Genomic DNA, 16,730 nt, shown 5'->3' on the forward strand with positions numbered 1-16,730 from the left:
AAGCAAATGTGGACGCGAGATCCAGTTTTCAATCTTGCTCCATTGTCCATATCATCCGAGAAGCAAATGAAGCGGCACACGGGTGTGCCAAATAGGCTAGGGAGGATCATAGAAGATGTATCTGGGTGAATTACACCCTTGCTTTTCCTCTAGGATGTATTCACACACACTATAATCCTCTTGAGTAATTCAATATAGCCTGTTGTTGCAAAAAAAGAAGAAGAATTGTTCGACCTACTCAAAGCATCCCTTTGTTGTCATTCAGGTGGTGTTCTTACGGAGAGGCGCCCTTGGAGTGCAGGGGCACAAGATATGAAAGAACCGTAAAGAAGAATTGCAGGCTATACCACTTTGGCGCATGGCGCCAAGCGGGAACAGACCGCCGCACCTTGGGTCCAGTGGGAGCTCCTATAGGGCGCCTTGTTGAGCTTCTTGGCGCCCATGCGCCCTCGCTCATGGACCGGCCCAAGAAGAAAATAGCGCTCGACTGGTTTCCTAGTTCCCTTGATCGTGTTAGACCGGCCACGGTGAACCAATTAACTTTTTAAAATCAAGTTTTTTTTAAATAGTGAACTAAAAAATGTTCATGGTTTTTGAAAAAAAATTCACAAACCTTAAAAAAGATCATGAATTAAAAAAAACTTTATCGAATTTGAAAAAAATCCACATATTTTTTTAAAAGTTAATTGATTTTGAAAGAAGCTCATCGAATTGGAAAAAAAATCATTGAATTTGAAAAAAAGTTCATCAATTTTGAGAAAAAGTTCACAAAAATTGAAAACAGTTTATCGATTTTTGAAAATAAGTTTATTAAATTTGAAAAAAGGTTCATCAAATTTGAAAAACACTTCATTAAATCTGAAAAAAATCATCGAATTCGAAAGAAAGTTCATCGAGCGCCCCGAAAACCCACCTTCGGAATCCGCACAGCCGCCGCAGCCCTGCCATCCGCCCACGCCACCGACGCGCCCGTCTGACTCGCTGCCGCCGCGCCCCCGGCACGATGCCGCATCCCGCGTTGCGCACACCATCAAGAGGGGAGAAACACCCCACCGCCGCCTAGACCAACGCGCGGGAGGGAAGGAGAGGCGATGAAGGGGAGGGAAGCGGCGGAAGCTAGAGCGGGCGAGACGAGCTTTCGATCAACTCAGATACGTATTCTATCCGGGCCAAAAAAAATCACACTTAAGTTGGTGCTAGCGAAATGAGTACATGGAATGTTTTATCCCCTGTGCATACATGAGCGTGGCGTTTTTATATTTGTTTGGCAGTGGCAGGTGTTTCTAACACGAACACATTTACTTTCAGCACTAAAAGATGAACGCATTTGTTTTCACCACGCAATCAATCTGATCTGAAACAAAAAAAGGAAAGAGGCAGGGCAACGGTACGCACGGGCCTGGAAAACTCCCGTTCCGCCGCTCCGGATCCAGCCCGCTCCACTTGCCTTTCATATCCGCAGCCACGCCACGCGCACCTCGCCAAGGACAAGCCTCCGCCCGCCGCCGCCGCCTATAAAGCTCCGCCCTTTGCCCGGCCCGCCCCTCCTCTCTCCGTCCGGGCCGCGCCTCTCGCCTCCTTCCTTCGTCCTCGGCCCGTCCTGGCCGCGTGGTGGCCTCCGTTCCGGCCGCCGATTCCAAGTCCACCCTGCTCCCTCTCCTCTCCGCCTGCGGGGCCGCGCCGCTCCCCGAGGGCGCGGGCGGGGGCTCGGCCAAGTGGCGGGCGACCGGCGTCGTGCGCCAGCTGCGCGCGCTCGTCCTCGACTCGTGCCTCTCCTCGTCTCGCGTCCGGTGAGGCGACTCGCCCTCGGTTCTTGCCTCTCCTCGTCTCGCGTCCGGTGAGGCAGTTCGTCCTGGATTCGTGCCTCTCCTCCTCTCGCCTCGCTCAATTCGTCCTTGCTCGATTCGTCCGTTTAGAGTAGAAAGAATCGCGTCTGATTTGTTTCACTTTGCTCGTCCTCGGTTCGTCTGTTCTGAAGCGCGTCTGATTTGGTTGATTTTGCTCGTCCTCACCGTCGGCCGTTTAGATAGAAATCGCGTCTAGTTTGATTTGCTCGTTTCTTGCCGTCAGTTTAGAGTCGCGTGTGCTTTGATTCTTGCTCGTCCTTGCCGTTGCCCCGCGTGTTCTTGGGGCCGTCTCGTCGGGGGTCTCCGTCCCTGCGACTCTGGGAGGAAGCGAGCGAGCGAGCGGTCCGTCGGTTTGGGTCACCGTCTTGTTTGCGAGCTAGCAAGTCCCTGCGTTTCGTGTTCGCGGTGAAAGGATGGTTCCTACGTTTCTTGTTTGAGAAACTTGTGCGTGCTCTTCTGTTATCTGACGATCCTGCGTTTCGTGTTCGCCTCGGGGCGACGGTTGCAGGAACGATGGGTTCTGGTTTCGAAACGGGAGCACTGTCAAATCCGTTCCTCTGTTCCATCACCTGCGTTGTTCATTAGTTATTTTCAGGCCTCAAACTCATGCGCCCTTGTGATACTCTGGTTGCCCTCTGTCCATTCTTGTTCTACCGACAGGCGTGTGTGCTCCCATCCTAGATGCAGAGAATCTTGTTCTTGTCTGTTACGGTTGTTCTGATGCTGTTCTTTTCAACTGCTTATTGTTATCATGCTTTGCTTATGTTCCCATATGGCATGATTGGTTGATTGTTGTTTGGTGTTTGATTGATTGCCCTGAGATGGATTGATGTTTGTTGTTTGACTGATTGCCCTGAGATGGATTGTTGTTTGTTGCTTGATTGATTGCCTTGAGATGGATTGTTGATTGTTGTTTGAGTGATTGCCTTGAGATGGATTGTTGTTTGTTGTTTGTTGCTGTTTGTTGCCTTGAGATGGTAGATGTTTATATGGCACGATTGATTCCTGTTTGTTCATGGTTATTACAATTGATTGATTGATTGATTGATGGCTGTTTGTCGATTGGTATTTAACTTTGGTATTGCCAGTTCCTGATCATATGTAACAGACCTAGCACTAGTCTTTTTTCCGAACTTTTTTGTGATTATGTCTTATGTGGATATCATATTCTCTTTTTGGTATTATTGTTGTCCAGTCCTTGGAATAATGCTTTTCTAAGTATTTAAGGTACAAACATGTTGATCTGGACATATCACATTTGCTCTTTATTGTGTTGCTAAGGACACCGATGGGTTGAGTTGGCATATAGTGCAGGTATATTTACATTCTTTACATTTTGTGATGCTGATGCCTGTAGTCCCAAACCGTTTATTCACCCAAATTTTGCTACTGGAACTTTTGGTTTTAGATATTGGCACCTGATATTTGCATGGATGTTTTCATGATGACTAATTTGATTCATTATCGTTGTTCTGATGGTGTGTTGTTCTGATGGTGTGCTTCTGGTGTTTTAACTGAAGCCGTGGATCGCTCATCAACCTGGTATGTGTTTCGATGATAATCCCTCTCGAATTTTACTTGTTCCTATATTTTACACAAATGTTTATCTCATGGCTGGTAATGGTAACCTTATGAATGCATAGCCCACATTTTAGCTAGTTATATAGTAATGCCATGCTTGCTTGGATGATGTTCTGTATATGCAAGTGTGGTGAGCTCACATATTCTGTCGGCATCTATCTACGCAGCTGAGCTCTTTCTGGATAGGACAGAGGTACAATATTTACATCCATGGCAGAAGGTTCTTAACCCTGAACTCATCAAAGGTCCTTGGATTCAAGAGGTTTGGCACTGCACTCCTGACTTTGCTCGAAAAAAAAAAACCTTTTGCACATTTTATAGTTATATTTATGATTACGATATTTTTTCTACAGGAAGATGACAAAATTATTGATCTTGTAAGGAAGTATGGACCAACAAAATGGTCTCATTGCAAGGACCTGCAGAAGGACCCTCCCACCTCAGCGCAGGTGATTTCCCCTCTGCCCCGTTTGATTCCGTCTAGATCTTGCCCCGAATTGTATTGCGTCTGGATGAGCGCGCCGTTGGCGTGGCCTGGTTGTTAAATGTTGTTACTGGTCATGGGGGTTAGGTTGTCGATTATTTAGCTGTGCTCTCGCAGTGCTTTTAGGTTTGCTGGATTGATTGGTGGAGAATACTGCTTATGAACTGTGCATGGACTACTAATATGATTGACTCATGTCAAGTGTGTGATGTATCTTCTGAGCAGGCCATTTAAAAAAACCCTTGGATTTGTTCTGTTAGGTTATAAAGTATGCCAACCTTATTACAGTTTACAGTCAGTACCACATGGGCAGAACATGCACCACCCTGTAGCACTGTATGCTATCTTAACTGCCATAACCAAAAGAAATTAAAATTGCCAAGTACTTCACATTTTATATGGACAGTTAGGCATGACTAGCACTATATAAGAAACATAAACAGTTCCAATCTAATCTGTTAGGCATGGACTAGACTATTTAAGAAACTTAAACAGTACCAACCAAATCAATAGGGAGAATTTTCGAGAGTGAACTATGTTTTAGGAGGTGAGGTGGCAATGGTCACCTGTCTTCCTTAGTCTATTAACGCATACTGGAATAAATATAATTACTGAAACAACTTCAGCATTCATAATGTGTGTAAACCTGATGTTCTGTGTTTTTGTGGAGAATAAGTGGCTTCAGTGGATGTCCTGGCCTCCTGGGTGACTTGATGTTTTTTAATACAGCAGTTGGTTCCACTAACCTCTTGAAATTAAGAATAATGAACTTTTAATTGTTCTAATCATTGTACTGGACGGGTATATGATGATTGTTCACACATATAATTCCATGCCTAAAGCTGGCTGCTGTTTGATCTCGCAGCAAATATGACTTGTTTCTTACTCATACTTGACTGGCTTCATACAAATGCTTGTCTGACTGTTGTGTAATATGTATTACTTTCCTTTTATTCAGGAAGGTCCTGTAGGTGAGGACATGTTCCAGTGGCAGGCCACTATCATGGGACCCTTGGACAGCCCGTTTACTGGTGGCCTATTTTTGGTGAACATCCATTTCCCACTGGATTATCCCTTCAAGCCCCCGAAGGTAATTTCCGGTGTACCGAGCTAACCTTTGTAAAAAAGAGTTCATATTGATTCTATGATATTGGAATTGCTGTTACACAAATGTCTTGGGGGTCCTCAAACAATTAGTTTGCTGCTGCTTGCTATCTTGACATTCAGACATGAACATATTTCAGGTCTCTTTCCGCACCAAGGTGTTCCACTTCCACTTCCACCCAAACATCAACAGCAACGGCAACATTTGCCTTGACATTCTCAAGGAACAGTGGAGCCCGACTTTGACCATATCAAAGGTAATGATCTGCATTCCTAGCTTGGTTGTTCCATTTTTGCTTAAAGCTTGTTGCTGATATAAGCTTGGTTACTTCAACAACTTAATCTCACTAAAATTCTTCATTTATGTTTCTCTAACATTTACCCGTCTCTGTTAACAGGTCCTCCTGTCAATCTATTTGTTGCTGACGGACCCCAACCCCAATGATCCTCTGGTGCCTGAGATTGCTCACATGTACAAGACTGATTGGGCCAAGTATGAGTCCACGGCATGCTCCTCGACACAGAAGTATGCCATGGGTGGATGTATAGGCAAGGAATGTCGAGAGAGGTATTCTTTTGATTGTTCTATTTTTATGGTTTGCTGAAATACATTTCCCCCCTGGGTGGGATTGTTTGCTAATTTTGAAACACACTGGTTACTTCCATTTGTGTACTTCTATTTGTTCTTGGTTCTTCTCAGCTATAGCTAAAGTCAAAGACGACAAACCAGGTGACTTATTGGAGTTGCAGGACTATAAATCATCGGTAAGTTTCTATGCTTTCAAATGGTCAGAGTTTGAATTTTGATCAGTTTGTCTGACTTGTTTTATACTGAATCCTTGATTCCTTGATAACTTAGATATACACACATGAATAATTACTTATGTTTTTATGATCATAAACTGATTTCTAAGTATCTTTGACTCATATGATGCTTTTTACATAACAGGTCATATGAATCTTCATTTGTAAATATGACTGCTGGTGCTGCCGATGATGTAAGCTACTTTTCTTGCTTCAAGAATAATAGAAATATCATTTACATCACACTCACATTTTAAGTTGCTCATGTCATTTCAGGCTAGCCAACTTGAAACATATACTTTTTAGGTATGAATGGCTTACCTCTCCTCCTCTCGCGTCTGGTGAGGCAATTCATCCTCGGTTCGTGCCTCTCCTCCTCTCGCGTCTGGTGAGGCAATTCGTCCCCGATTCCCTCTCCTCTCGCCTCAGACTTTATGTTGCTCATCCCCGCTCGATTCGTCCATTTAGATTAGAAGAATCGCGTATGATTTGTCATTTTGCTCGTTCACGATTCATCTGCCTTGAAGTGCGTCTAATTCGACTGATTTTGCTCGTCCTAGATTCGCCCGTTTAGATAGAAAATCGCGTTTGGTTTGATTTACTCGTCCTCCTCGTCACTTTAGAGTCGCTTGTGATATGATTTTGCTTGTCCTCGTTGTCGCCCTGATGCTCTCGCGTGTTCTTGGGGCCGTCTCGTCGGGGGTCTCCGTCCCTGCGACTCTGGGAGGAAGCGGGCGAGCAAGCGAGCGGTCGGTCGGTCTGGTTTGCGAACTAAAGTCTGTTTGAGAAACTTCTGTTCCTGCGTTTTGTGTTCACGGTGGAGCGATATTTCCTGTGTTTACTTGTGCGTGCGCTTCTGTTATCTAACGATCCTGCGTTTCGTGTTCACGGTGGAGCAATATTTCCTGCATTTACTTGTGCGTGCGCTTCTGTTATCTGACGATCCTGCGTTTCGTGTTCGTGTCGGGGCGACGGTTGGAGGAACGATGGGTTCTTGGTTCGGAAATTGGAGCAGTGTCAAATCGTTCCCTCTATTCCATCACATGCGTTGTTCGTCGGTTATTTTCATATCTCAAACGCATGCGCTTGATACTCTGGTTGCCCTCTGTCGATTCTTGTTCTACTGACAGGCGTGTGTGCTCCCATCCTAGATGTAGAGAATCCTGTTCTTGCCTGTTACAGTTGTTCTGATGCTGTTCTTTTCAATTGTTTATTGTTATCATGGTTTGCTTATGTTCCCATATGGCACGATTGATTGATTGTTGTTTGTTGTTTGATTGATTGGCTTGAGATGGATTGTTGTTTGTTGTTTGATTGATTGGCTTGAGATGGATTGTTGTTTGTTGTTTGATTGATTGCCTTGAGATGGATTGTTGATTGTTGTTTGATTGATTTCCTTGAGATGGATTGTTGTTTGTTGTTTGATTGATTGCCTTGAGATGGATTGTTGTTTGCTGTTTGATTGATTGCCTTGAGAAGGTACAAACCATGTAGGCCGATTGATTGTTGTTTGTTGCCTTGAGATATTACATGTTTATATGGCACGACTGGTTGCTGTTTGTTCATGGTTATTACAATTGATTGATTGTTGTTTGTTGATTGGTATCTAATTTTGGTATTGGTAGTAGGTCGCTATTATTTTTCTGAACTTTCTTGTGATTATTATGCCTTCACATTGCACTGCTCCCAGATTCATATCGACATGCCCACGCTGTCTGACGAGGATAAAGATGTAAGGAACTCCTCCCAAGAATCTCTCTTTCTCCTTGTATTAACTTGGCGCTAGACTTTACATGTCATTTTTTTCATGAAACTGGAGCTCCTTGCTGTAACCCATTATATGACTTTATGAGCATGCGCCACTTTCAGGTTATGAAAAAATGGGATGCTCCAAACAAGATTGACTTCCTATCTTTCTTATACAAGGCATGCAGAAGATGTGTGGCAAGTAAGTAACTCTATGTCGATATTTAAAGTGTACTACTTCACAGTGCCATCTTTCCCAACATATTGAAATTTTTTATATTGATATTTTGTTGAATATCACATGTTTGTTTGCACTTCATACTTTGGAAAATATTCCTAACGTTGATAGTAATTAACATGTATTTTTCTCTATTGACTACTACTTTGTCGTTCTTTAAGTGTTCTTATTTCAGAAGTTTGCTCTGCACAAGTGCAACATGGCTGGAAAACCTGCTGCTGTTACTTGTGTTGTGGACAGTATGACGGACAACCTAAGGCCTACTCGTGCAGATGCAACTGATGTGGCAAATGCGGTGCTGGATGGTTAGTTTTTGCCTCTTGTAGATATCTTATACTTTGGTGATCCTGTACAGCTGCTCATTACTGCACCCAAACAAACTATAACTACACAAGCTGTAACATGAATCACAATTGTTTTGTTCATAGTGATGCCATTCTCCTTGGTGCCGAGACTCTCCGTGGGTTGTATCCAGTTGAGACTATTTCAACGGTAGGCAGAATTTGTGCTGAGGTGAACTTTCTTTTGGAGGTATATGTTCTCTTGAGGCCTGTTTGGGAGGGCATTTGTTGATAGGTTCCCTTTTGTAGTTCAAATCAGACTTCAATACTAAAATGTTGCAAATAAATACTATTCTTCCGAACAGCCCCTAAATGTGTTCTCAACAAGTATATCTTTGGCACTCTAGTGGAATCTAATGGAAACTCACTCCTTTCTGCCTTTTCTCTCTTCATATTTGGTGATATATTTTCATGAATTGTTTCACAGGCTGAGAATGTCTTCAACCAGGATTTGTACTTCAAGCGAACCATGAAATACGTGGGAGAACCAATGACCCTCATGGAGTCTATTGCTTCCTCTGAAGTGCGTATTTTGTTTCTTTTCATTTTCCAACCTTTTGTTAGTGTTTACAGGGAACAATTTCTGTCTCCCGTTGATTGAATATCAGTCTGTGACACTTGGGTTTATAAGTCTGAAATAGTTCACTACCTATTATCTAGGTGCGGGGCTGCTATCAAAGTTAAGGCTTCGGTCATCATTTGCTTCACCTCATCTGGATAGGAGAAAAGGAGTATTTCTTCTTATAGGCGCTTCACCTCATCTTTGTAGTTTAATGGAAATTGATTGATATATTATGCCGTATCGAGTATCTGCAGGCTAATTGCCAAGTACAGGCCCACCATGCCATTCCTCGTCTAAAAACAAATCAATTGAAGTGGAGCTTCACAGGCGCATTTGAAGTATGTGAACAGCCTTTTTCCTCGTAACCTTTTTAGTACTTCCTGTGTGTGCTATATCTAGGTAATAATGATTCAGAACTAGCATGCTGATCTTCAAACTTTTAAAGATAACTTCAGGCTATAGTTTTTGTTATTGACGAATCTAACACTGAACCTTGCACAATTGTGCAACTCAATACAGAGGAACAATATATAAGTATTTGCCATGTAATGCTAGAAAATTCATTTAGCATTTAACCTTCATGGTTTTGCCTTGATACAACATCCTTCTTTTCTCTCAGCAAAAGATTGATGATATGTATTGCTCCTTTATTTTTACTTGGTGCATAATTCCTACTACCTCCGTTTCAGTTTATAAGGGACGCCTATATTTCTAGATCATCAGTTTGACCAACGAAATATGTATTATATGTTGAAGTATACCGTTGAAATTAGTATTTGAAATAGGTTTGCCATGGTGTACCTTTTGTAGCATACCTCATATTTCATTGGCCAAATCGTTGATCTGAAAATACGCATGTGCCTAACAAACCGAAAGATTGGGAGTATGTTGTTCAACTGGACTCGCTAATGTACTACAGAATTTACCCTGATGAGAAACAGTGTGGTGTTCAACAAGATTCACTAATTAACATGTATTACCACGTGTCTAATACATCCCTATCTAGACAAATCCAAGACAAGTAATTGGGGACGGAGGGAGTACTATAGAATTTTGCCCGATAAGAAACAATACTGCTTATGTTGGACCAAGACTTGTCTCTGGTGTTTGGCAGTGTGCCACTGTTATAACTCATATTTGTTGCATTGTCTTCCTGCAGGCAAGACAATCACTCATAGTTAGAGGCCTCTTTCCCATGCTTGCTGATCCACGTCACCCGGTGAGTTAACCTGCCTTTGATCGGTTGGCTACATTAACCATTCTTTGTTGGTTCTTTTCAATTTTAGAATACATGACCTAGTATGTATAATATGAAAAATAGGAACTACCTATAAATATCAACGTCTTTGTTCTGAACATAAAGGGAATAATGGCAGTTGGCCTTAGTGCATATTCCCAATATGTGAAAAGTGGATGCTTTACATACACCAGGCCAGTGAATTAATTCTGCTTTTAGGGTTTTTGCTTGCATCATCTTCTACTTACAAATGGAATAAACACTACACTAGACTGCAGTTCACTTTCGAATAGTTGGCAAGTCATCATAAGCTCGGTTAATCAGTACATTATTTCGAACTTGACTGGTGGTAGGCTGGTGTGTTTATTCTGTATAATATAAACGCAATACTTGAGCTTATAAGCACCAGTGAGGCTGATGTTTGGAGGTTTCATCTTGCATCCACCTTGAATTATTTGGTAGCTAGAATTCCTTGATTTGGACCCAACAAGTAAGAAGCTTGGTTTGCCTGGTGATTTGTACTGACATTGTTTCTCTGCCCTGCAGGCTGAATCTACTAGCACTAGAAATGAATCAGTGTTGAAGGTTGCTCTTGACCACGGCAAAGCATCCGGTGTGATCAAGTCACATGGCTTACCTTAGCCAGAATTTCTATAAGAATGTCGCTCATGTTACATGCCTTGCTTTCTCTAGTAAGTAGAACAAGAATACTGTGCCTACAAACTTGTGGGTATTGATGAAGATAATCACTTAATCAGCCTCTAACTAACTTCCTATTTTCAGGAACGAAGATCTGGATCACCCTCGCCCCTCTAGAGAAATCAGTTTACTCATTCAAGTTCTGGAAATTCTTTAGCTTTCTGTTTGTGCCCCCCTATTTATGTATGTTTCTTGTGTGCAAGTGCTCCATTCTGTGTGTGTGTGACTTGTGTGTGGCTTGACTCTGTGTGTGTGGCTTGACTGTGTGTGTGACTATGTGTGGCTTGATTGTGTTTGTGCTTGACTCTGTGTGTGCTTGACTCTGTGTGTGTGTGAATGTTGCATTTGCTTGATGGTGTGGCCTGTATGCTTGAATGATGATTGGTGTGGTTTAACACTGCCTTTGCCGGTCCCAAGCCCGGATGTGAAAATGTGGAGGGAGCTGCATTTACCTCCTTTGCATTCTAGTTTACCTAGATGGTTAGCTTGTTAATTACTTTTGTGCATGCAAGACTTGAAATCTAGCTGATGTAGTGTTTAGCATGATAAATGGTTTTGTTGTGCACCTTTTTAAAGATGTGGCCCGTTTTCCCCCTCTATTTTCCTCTTTTGGATGTTAACTAGCATTTGCTGTGTTTCTGAATTGATTATCTGTTGTAAGATATGGTTAGCATATATAGTTCTGAGATAAATGTCTTTGTTTGCAGCAATACATTTTATTCATTCCAATGGTGATTTTACTACTGGTTTTTGTGTGTTGGAACTCTTGCGGAAGTTCTCTGTACCCCAATACCAATGTATATCTATTTCAGTGTCCTTTTGTACTATAACATCACTGAAGCCAGTGGTATGTTTTATTTGAGATGAGTGATGTGATTACATTGTACTCCCTCCGTCCCAAAATTCTCTTGATACATTCGTATTTAGACAAATCTAAGACAAGAATTTTGGGATGGAGGGAGTACCAGACAGGTGACTGCAGCAGCCCGGCAACAACAGAGGACTTTTGAACAATCAGGTAGTTCAGAGTATGCAGTTTTACTTATATTCAGGAATGGAGCTTCTTCACTTCCTACATGCAGCATGTTGTCCATGTTGTGTGTTCAATTCTTTGAGTCACCTGTATTTTCATTTCAGCAGATTGTCCATGTTGTGTGTTCCATATGGATTAGACGCCGTCGACTACTTTGTCTTCGATGCCGCGGCTCCTCGTTGGGTCTTTAGTACTTCTGTGTGTTCAACTTTTAATCCCCATGACACGTGATGCTCTTTGTTTCTGTGTAATTTGGACCTCTCTTTGTGCTCTTGTGAGTGGTGTCTCTGCTCGTGTGGACACACATGATTTGAACCTTGATTTTGACTTGTGATTCTGCTAGTGAGGCAAGCATGATTTCAGCTGTGTTTCCATGATATTTTGAACCATGTCTGTGTTATTATCTTGGTTGATTGTGTGGCTTGTTGCTTAGCTGAATGATTGGTTGTAGTGTTTGCTAATTTTTTTGTGTTTTGTAGTTTTGTAGTTTAACACTGCCTTTGCCGGTCCCAAGCCCGGATGAGAAAATGTGGAGGGGACTGCAGTTAGCTCCTCTGTTTATAACTTTCATGGTCTCCAAATATTTTTCAATGAGTAGTAGTAAATGAAGTGAGTAGAAGTCACACAATGTGGTGGCAAGCTTTGGAATGCATCCTTTGATAAAAAGGATAAAAAAATAAAAATAATAAAACTAAAAGATTGTGAAAAAAAATAAAAGTCTCATAAACAATTAAAAACACTCGAAATTATAAAAAAAAACTCAAAATTATAGAAGATTCAAAATAATAGAAAGACTTAAAACAATAAACATACTCAAAAAATAAATGACTCAAAATTATAAAAAGACTAAAAAACAATAAAAGACTCAAAAGTATAAAAGATTCAGAATAATAAAAGACTTAAAAATATATATAAGACTCAAAATAATAAAACACTCAAAAAAACAATAAATAAACTCAAAATAATGGAAAGACTCAAAATTATAAAAGTTTCAGAAAAATAAAAGACTCATAAAAAAAGACTCAGAATTATGGAAATACTTGAAAACAATAAACAGACTTAAAGTAAACAAAGACTCAAAAACAATAAAAAAATACTCAAGATTATAAAAGATTCAAAATTATTTATGGCACTAAATTAATTACCTACAACGTTGATAGAAATACAACGCGAGCACTAGATTGTGCCTGGTGAGTACAAATGGGCCAATTTGTGGTGTGTAGAAAAAAGCAACACCAACACTAACTAAATGGGCCAATTTGTGGTACGTGCCAAATATACAAAATGCCACCAACTAAAGTTGTGCCTAGCATTTCTCTAATAGTGACCCCTCAAAAAAAATCTCTAATAGTGAGTGCATGTTCCTGTGGTAGCTCCAGAATTGCTAAATTTTCTCGGATAATTTGTAATAAATTTGCCGGATCAACATGTTCGTCCTCATGGGTCCATCTATTTCGGGAATGCCAAATAAACCACATGATCCACACTATCTCCGCTCTATCACCATCCGAGAACATTGGTCGCTGACAATGTCGCGTGCCTAAGTAAGCGGGCAAAGTCATGGTAGGCAAACCACTTCTGAGCTTCATCCCAGAAGTGTTTGGCGTGTGAACGTCCCAGCCACCTACAACTGGATCCAATAGTTCAGCAGCCCTCTCAATCAGTGTGTTTTCTCTCGACGAAAATGGCCTTTCGGTCCCGGTTCCTCGGCAACCAAGGGTCCTCCCACACCTTAATGCTTGTGCCGTCCCCTACCCTCTCGATAATTCTTTGCTTTATAACCTGCAAACTTTTTCCTTGGTCTGCATGTAGCACGTCAGCATCTGGAAAGTACCTTGCCTTCAGAACTTGCGCGCACAAGCTATCCGGGTTAAAGTGTCAAAGAAGCCTTTATAAACTATCCGGCGATGAGACTATGGAAGAAGCCTTTACGGCTGACGAATAAATAAAAACTAACTAAAAATGCATCAAGTAAGTTGTGAGAGGGCTTAATCCACCGTTGGTTGGCACTTTAATATTCGTGCAAGTCATATTTGCCCAATTTTCCACCAGGCCTCGCCGCAGCACCCCAAAATTCAGGTCAAACCCTACGATTCGCCGTCGCCGGCGAGCTCCTGCGATGGCTGGCGGCGGCGCTGGATCCGTGGTGAACGGGACGGCACTCAGGCGCGACCGCGTCGCCGTCCCCGCCCCCCTCCCTGACGAGGTCGTCCAGTGGGAAATCCTCGTCCGCGTGCCGGCGAAGGAGCTCCTCCGCTGCCGCGCGGCCTGCCGCTCCTGGCGCCGCCTCGCCTCCGACGCCGCGTTCCTGATGGCCCACCACCGCCGCCAGCCATCGCTCCCGCTGGTCTTCTTCCGCACCAGGAGTAACGACTACGCCGCCCACGCCGTGGTTGATGCCTTGGATATCCGGCGAACCCCCGCCGCTCGCCGGCCCGTGCTCGGGTTCGACGACTACAACAAATCTCGCCGTAGCTTCACCATCCACGCCTCCTGCGACGGCCTCCTCCTCCTTTCCCTCTCCAACCACCGCTTCTACATCTGCAACCCGGCGACGCGCCAGTGGCTCCAGCTCCCGGATCTGACCGGCGGCAGTGTCGCGGCCCTGTACCCTCACCGCCCGTCGGGCGACTACCGTGTCCTCTTCTGGAAGCATCCAGACAACAAGAGTTGCAGGGTTGCCTACTACGTCCTCACCGTCAGCTCGTTGCAGGGACAACAGAGATGCATCGGGCTGCCAGTGGCCTCGCCATCCATGAACAAGGACAGATCCTGGTGGCACCTTCAAGCCTCCGAGCGCCCGCCTCTCCTGCTACATGACTGCCTACACTGGCATGCTTTCAACAGCAAGATTATAATTTTCGACACGGTGGCAGAGTCATTCAGCTGGGTGCAATCTCCCACATCCACCAGCTCGGCACACCTGCTTCAGATGGATGGTATGCTCGGCATCGGCTGCATAGATACCGCTACCATGACCGCGAAAGCTTGGGTGTTGGAGGACTATGAGGCGGAAGTATGGTCGTCAAAGTACCAGATTGAATTGCCGGAGGAGGAGATGATGGAAGATGGTAAATGTGTTCAGTGTCTATACGGCAAGGTTGTGTCTGAGAACGGAGATATGCTGCTAATCGGTCGCATTTGTTGGTCCCTCTCCCTGTTTCACTGTGACAACAAGGGAGAGTTGATCCAGAAATTCCTATGGGAGAACGTTGATCCAAAGCTTCTCGGGATCTCTTTCAAAGAGAGCCTAGTCAGGCATCCGTTCTTCCAGAGGAAAGATGACAGCCGTGTGAGGCTGCCACGTTTTCTCCGAGGGCTGTAGGGGAGCTAGCACTGGTGCTTCTTCTTGATGGTCTCCTTGCTTACTATCACTGTGAGTATCTAGCTAGAAAATGCTCCCTTTGTGAGCTAAAAAGTCTTATAAAAATTTACAGAGGGAGTAATTCCTAAGTAGTAGGAGGGAGGTTGGACTCAGTATCAGTAGTATCTACTTTGCTTGTCTATATATGTACTCTAGGTACATCCATGGGAGAGACAAGTAATTCCGCACGGAGGGAGTATGATCCAAATGTTAGTGCATGCCTGCACTCACCATGATTGTTCAGAACTTTCCTTTATAGTTTTGCTACTCTATAACATATGCTGAGAATGTGTATGAAACCTTGTGGAAGACGCAAGGATGACACTGTTCTGTTTTAACCTCAGTAAGAATCTGTTCTGTGAATTGCAAATTGTAGTGTTTTACAGAACTACAATCTGCAAGATGGGGAAAAATGTTTTACAGAGATTTGTGGTAGCTTACAGATAATGAAACTGATGATATGACGTTGTGATAGTATCCTTAGTACTGAAATAGCAGAATACCAGGTGGTTATCTTAGATATATAGAATCCAGCAAGGAAGTAGTACTAGTGTGCCGCAACACTGGTTAATTTAGTTTTTTTCCCATGGCTTGTGTCCACTTCCAACTTCATGCTAGAATGGGCTGACCCATTCTCAGCGGTTCATTTTTCGCTTCTTCTAATCTTCAGAAACATCCTCATTTAGCTTCTGTTTATCCTGGTTTCCTTTTTTCACCCTGACTAGCAGGAGAACAGAGCAATTGCTGTAGTAGTATTTTGGAACTGAAAGGAAGCCTCTCCACATTTGAATTTCCCATTCCATACGAAATTCCTGCAGATTTCAAGTTTACCCAGCCCCATTTTAAGTTTACCCATCTGACGTGGTTGTCTACAAATATGTCACGACCTGAACCACAAAAACAGAATGACGCATTATCTAAAATAGCACCACCATGTACGCAGTTTGCAATATGCTGAGCTGAATTTTTCATGATGTGATCTCACAGTTACTTCCACGAGAGTTGAGACAGTTGGGACGCCTGGCATCAGTTATATAGATGACCTACGACGGTGGTGAACGTCTGAGTACCCCTGGAGGACTAGGAGATGGAGGGTCTGATCGCTGAAGCACCGGACTGTTGCAGAGAGTATGAGATGATTGTAACACGAGGAACTTCTCCTTGCTTATAATTTTCTTATATGTAAGTCTTTGAAAGATGAGTGATGTTGTTTTTCCTCCATGATAAAGCTTGCATTCTGATACGATGTGACTTGCGGTTTGTTCATCTGTTCTGTTTCGGAAGGAGGTTTAAAAAGTAGATAAACGTAAACAATTTGGCATGCTGAAGCCAAACAAGGGAACAAGGGAACGAAGTGCAACAACATAGCCATTGGTTTTTTATTCCTAAAATCTAAAAAGTGCATACGCACTATTTGGACACATCGAGCGGCCGGCTCGCGGTCGCACGATCCGGCCATCACAACCGCTATCTGACAAGTTCCCGGCCCACCGACAGCCTCTCTCTGTCTTCCCCTCAGCACCCGCTTCTCTCTCTCACTCTCCCCACGGATCTGGATCAGACGGGGCTCACCGGCCTTTCCCTCAACGCCGACCACCAGGAGCCTCCCACTAACCGGCCACCACGCTCCACCGGCGGATCGAGGGAGGGGAGGACCACCTCCGCGTGGCTCTGCCCCGAGGTCGTCGAC

General features: G+C 43.4%; 2 protein-coding genes across 3 annotated transcripts; both read left to right on the forward strand.

Annotated features, from left to right (window-relative positions):
• Positions 1 to 455: 455 nt before the first annotated feature.
• On the forward strand, positions 456 to 10,615 carry LOC123076579 (ubiquitin-conjugating enzyme E2 28). Its single transcript, XM_044498751.1, has 18 exons — positions 456 to 527; positions 3,129 to 3,161; positions 3,368 to 3,389; positions 3,596 to 3,690; positions 3,782 to 3,877; positions 4,871 to 5,002; positions 5,157 to 5,273; positions 5,415 to 5,584; positions 5,717 to 5,781; positions 5,966 to 6,014; positions 6,097 to 7,552; positions 7,690 to 7,768; positions 7,966 to 8,109; positions 8,233 to 8,335; positions 8,573 to 8,668; positions 8,806 to 9,045; positions 9,867 to 9,926; positions 10,491 to 10,615. Exons 1-9 carry the CDS (start codon positions 456 to 458, stop codon positions 5,724 to 5,726), a joined length of 747 nt encoding a protein of 248 aa, XP_044354686.1. The 3' UTR covers positions 5,727 to 5,781; positions 5,966 to 6,014; positions 6,097 to 7,552; positions 7,690 to 7,768; positions 7,966 to 8,109; positions 8,233 to 8,335; positions 8,573 to 8,668; positions 8,806 to 9,045; positions 9,867 to 9,926; positions 10,491 to 10,615.
• A 3,078-nt stretch (positions 10,616 to 13,693) lies between these two features.
• On the forward strand, positions 13,694 to 16,264 carry LOC123080680 (F-box protein At5g49610). 2 transcript variants are annotated; one of them, XR_006438514.1, is made up of 2 exons: positions 13,694 to 15,052; positions 16,028 to 16,264. XR_006438514.1 is itself a non-coding variant. In XM_044503612.1 (1 exon), the coding sequence occupies exon 1, from the start codon at positions 13,796 to 13,798 to the stop codon at positions 14,999 to 15,001; it is 1,206 nt and encodes a 401-aa protein (XP_044359547.1). In that variant the 5' UTR covers positions 13,694 to 13,795; the 3' UTR covers positions 15,002 to 15,317. The 2 variants fall into 2 exon arrangements, 1 of the variants encoding a protein (XP_044359547.1); XM_044503612.1 differs by lacking the exon at positions 16,028 to 16,264 and having other exon boundaries at positions 13,694 to 15,317.
• Positions 16,265 to 16,730: the final 466 nt, after the last annotated feature.

This window comes from Triticum aestivum, chromosome 3D, assembly GCF_018294505.1.
Source record: "Triticum aestivum cultivar Chinese Spring chromosome 3D, IWGSC CS RefSeq v2.1, whole genome shotgun sequence".
NCBI lineage: Eukaryota > Viridiplantae > Streptophyta > Magnoliopsida > Poales > Poaceae > Triticum > Triticum aestivum.

Bases quoted from the DNA above. Each gene is read 5' to 3' on its own strand.
- LOC123076579 (XM_044498751.1), top strand. From the start codon at position 456: ATGGACCGGCCCAAGAAGAAAATAGCGCTCGACTGGTTTCCTAGTTCC. The intron at 528-3,128 runs GTGAACCAATTA...TGTGTTGCTAAG, and splicing joins ATCGTGTTAGACCGGCCACG to GACACCGATGGGTTGAGTTG. The intron at 3,691-3,781 runs GTTTGGCACTGC...TTTTTTCTACAG, and splicing joins AAGGTCCTTGGATTCAAGAG to GAAGATGACAAAATTATTGA.
- LOC123080680 (XM_044503612.1), top strand. From the start codon at position 13,796: ATGGCTGGCGGCGGCGCTGGATCCGTGGTGAACGGGACGGCACTCAGG.